The following is a 2,777-nucleotide window of genomic DNA, read 5'->3' as shown; positions in this document are numbered from 1 at the left end:
ATGTCCAGCAACGGAAGAGGAGGGATGCGTATGTTCCTGCTCCGAAGAGACGCCCCAGGCAACGATCGCTGTCAAAAGGCGAAGAGGTGAAATTGAAAAAACCAAAGAGGACGAATCTGATCAAGGAGAACAGATGGGCGAAGCGGAACCACGGGAAAAAGACAGACGAGATGCGCAGGCTGGGCGTCGAGAAAGCCCTTCCCAAACCGGACCCTGAGCGCGGCGTCTTCCTGGACTTCGGCGATTTCACGGAGGTATGAAGGAAATCTTTTAAAAGAACTGTTTTTGTAATATTTCACTTCTATAAAATCAATTCAAACCCTTAATAATCCATCTTCTAGTCCTGGACTTCTAATCCTGGACTTCACCCCTGTCTGTTCTTCATTCATAGCCTCAAAAAAATGAACTGAATCACGGGTATTTTACAAGCGTAATGTTGGAACATTTTTCAGCGCAACGAGCACCTGTTCCTGGAAAACCCCGCCCGGACGCCTCACGAAAGGACCAAAAGAGAGAGTGAGTTTTTAAGTATCATATGTTACTCTATATGCCTTTGTCTGTTTGTTCACGCCTTTATTCATTGTTCACTATGGATTTCTCTAAGTGAGGGTGTTATCATGAGCTCATGTCAAGGTTTTAAAGGCATTTTGACAGCAGATCTTCATTTTGGGTAGTTCTTACCACAAACATTTTATTTTCATTTTATTTTATATCAAGAAACACGTTACGTTGTATCAACATGTACCCAACCTACATGTACACAAAGGCAAAAATTGCATACCATAATCATCGATTTCATTCTTACTTGTTCCATGATCTTAATTTCATTCTTAACAGACAAAGATGACCCAAAGGAATCGGTGAAATTAACCATGGCAGAGGTGGACGCCATTCGTACCAAATGCAGCAAATTCTACAAGTATCTGAAGCACCTGAAAATGGAAGAAACGGCTGGTAAAGAATCCTCAGTGAAAATCAGTTTTGATGAAGAGGAAAACTGTCCTGTAGGTAAGGACTGGGTGCGTGTGTTGTGCTCTGGCTGGCGGTGGTAGTGATGATGATTATGGTAATGATAACAGTGGGAATAAAACACACATACATACACACACAAACGCAAACACATATACACACACAAACACAAACACATACACACACACACACACACACACACACACACACACACACACACACACACACACACTCACTCACTCACTCACTCACTCACTCACTCACTCACTCACTCACACACACACACACACACACACACACACACACACACACACACACACACACACACACACAAACCCACACACACACACATACACAAACAAACAAACCCACACCCACACACATACATACATGTACACATACACAAATTCACACATACACAAATTCACACATACACACACACACCTACACTCACACATATACTCCCGAACTCACGTACCCCCACCCCACCCCCCGCACACACACGCACATACATAAACCCTTAACACTCAAAATCTGTCCATGTAAGTAATCACCATTACTAACAATCCTTTAATCCTCTAATCCTTTTCCAACTAATTAACCATTAAAAACAAACCATTATCCACAACCCATGTTATAAGTATGACAGTAACAGAGTCTTGGATAACCACTGACAGCCGACTACAAAGAGGATGTGTCATACAACCCTCTGTGTCAGCTGGAGGTCTTCTGTGACAAGTTCGGATGTTACGACTACAACCTTGACAGTGAGTATTGTGATTATGGTGAGCGTCTGTCTGGTCTGAACCTATATGTATATATAGGTATTTATTTTTCTTTATATTTTTATATTATTTTATATTTTACAACCGGGACAGTGAGTATTGTGATTATGGTGATTTCTGTATGGTGTGATGTTATTGTTTTTTAGTTCATCTTTTTGTCATTTTTTAAAGAATATTTCAAAAGCATGGCCTCTGTACGTTTTTTTCTCTTTTGCATTTTACGTTGTTCCACGATAAAATTTAGTTGTACCATAAAGAGTTTTCGTTGTACATGATAAGCTTTTGTTGCTGTGCTATATGAAGGTTTCTTTATACCAAAATGATAAGTTTTCGTTGTACTATAATGAGAAACATAAATTGTACCATGATGTGAGGTTTTCGTTGTACTATACTAATACCTATTCCCAATTTGATTTTTTTTTTACTGTACCATGAAAAATAATTTGTTTCAATGTATTTTTGCTGTACCATAGCAAGAAGTTTTTGTCGCACCATATTAAGTTTCCTACGTACTATAATAATGTGTTGTTCTACCATAATAAAAATGTTTATATCGATTTCGAACAAAAAGCTGTCCCCCCGAAATGAATAGATGACATGAAGGTAAGATGAAAAGTTATTATTTTTTCCTTTTCTTTTCTTTTCTTTTTCTTTTCTTCAAGTAAACAAAAGTATTTAGAAACTTTGGTCTCTTGAGAATGATCCTTCTTGAAACCCAGAAAGTAGAGATAAAAATGGAAGAATGAAGGAGAATCAGAGAAGCAGAAGAAGAGAGAAGGAAGTGAAACGACGAAAACGAGAAAAGAGAGAAGAGAGAGAACAAAAAACGAGAAAAGTGAGGATATCCACGTAGAAATACAACACATCTTTCACTCAGCTTAACATAACATTCATACAAAGACAAAAGCAAATAAATGGATAAATATGCACATCCGTGTATAAAATCAACACGTCATTCACAAAGCGTAATATAACATCCATAAAAAAAAATAAAATAATACAGCATTTATCAAAGGAAGGGGA

At 38.1% G+C, this 2,777-nt stretch overlaps 1 protein-coding gene across 5 annotated transcripts in view; it reads left to right on the top strand.

Moving 5' to 3' along the window:
* The first annotated feature begins 11 nt into the window (after positions 1–11).
* Positions 12–2,777, top strand: part of LOC113815737 (acid-sensing ion channel 1A) — a 15,090-nt gene continuing 12,324 nt past the window's right edge. For 4 of the 5 annotated variants that reach the window (XM_070132804.1, XM_070132800.1, XM_070132799.1 and 1 more), the window contains exons 1-4: positions 12–254; positions 453–516; positions 838–1,008; positions 1,647–1,736. In XM_070132804.1, the coding sequence (XP_069988905.1) occupies positions 171–254; positions 453–516; positions 838–1,008; positions 1,647–1,736 (409 nt within the window). In that variant the 5' untranslated portion in view covers positions 12–170. The remainder of the gene's footprint in view (positions 255–452; positions 517–837; positions 1,009–1,646; positions 1,737–2,777) is intronic. The other variant, XM_070132802.1, reaches the window with a different exon arrangement.

The sequence above is a fragment of the Penaeus vannamei genome, chromosome 18 (assembly GCF_042767895.1).
Source record: "Penaeus vannamei isolate JL-2024 chromosome 18, ASM4276789v1, whole genome shotgun sequence".
NCBI classification, from domain to species: domain Eukaryota; kingdom Metazoa; phylum Arthropoda; class Malacostraca; order Decapoda; family Penaeidae; genus Penaeus; species Penaeus vannamei.
Note: the sequence above shows the minus strand (reverse complement) of the source record. Positions and strands in the feature narration are given on the sequence as shown.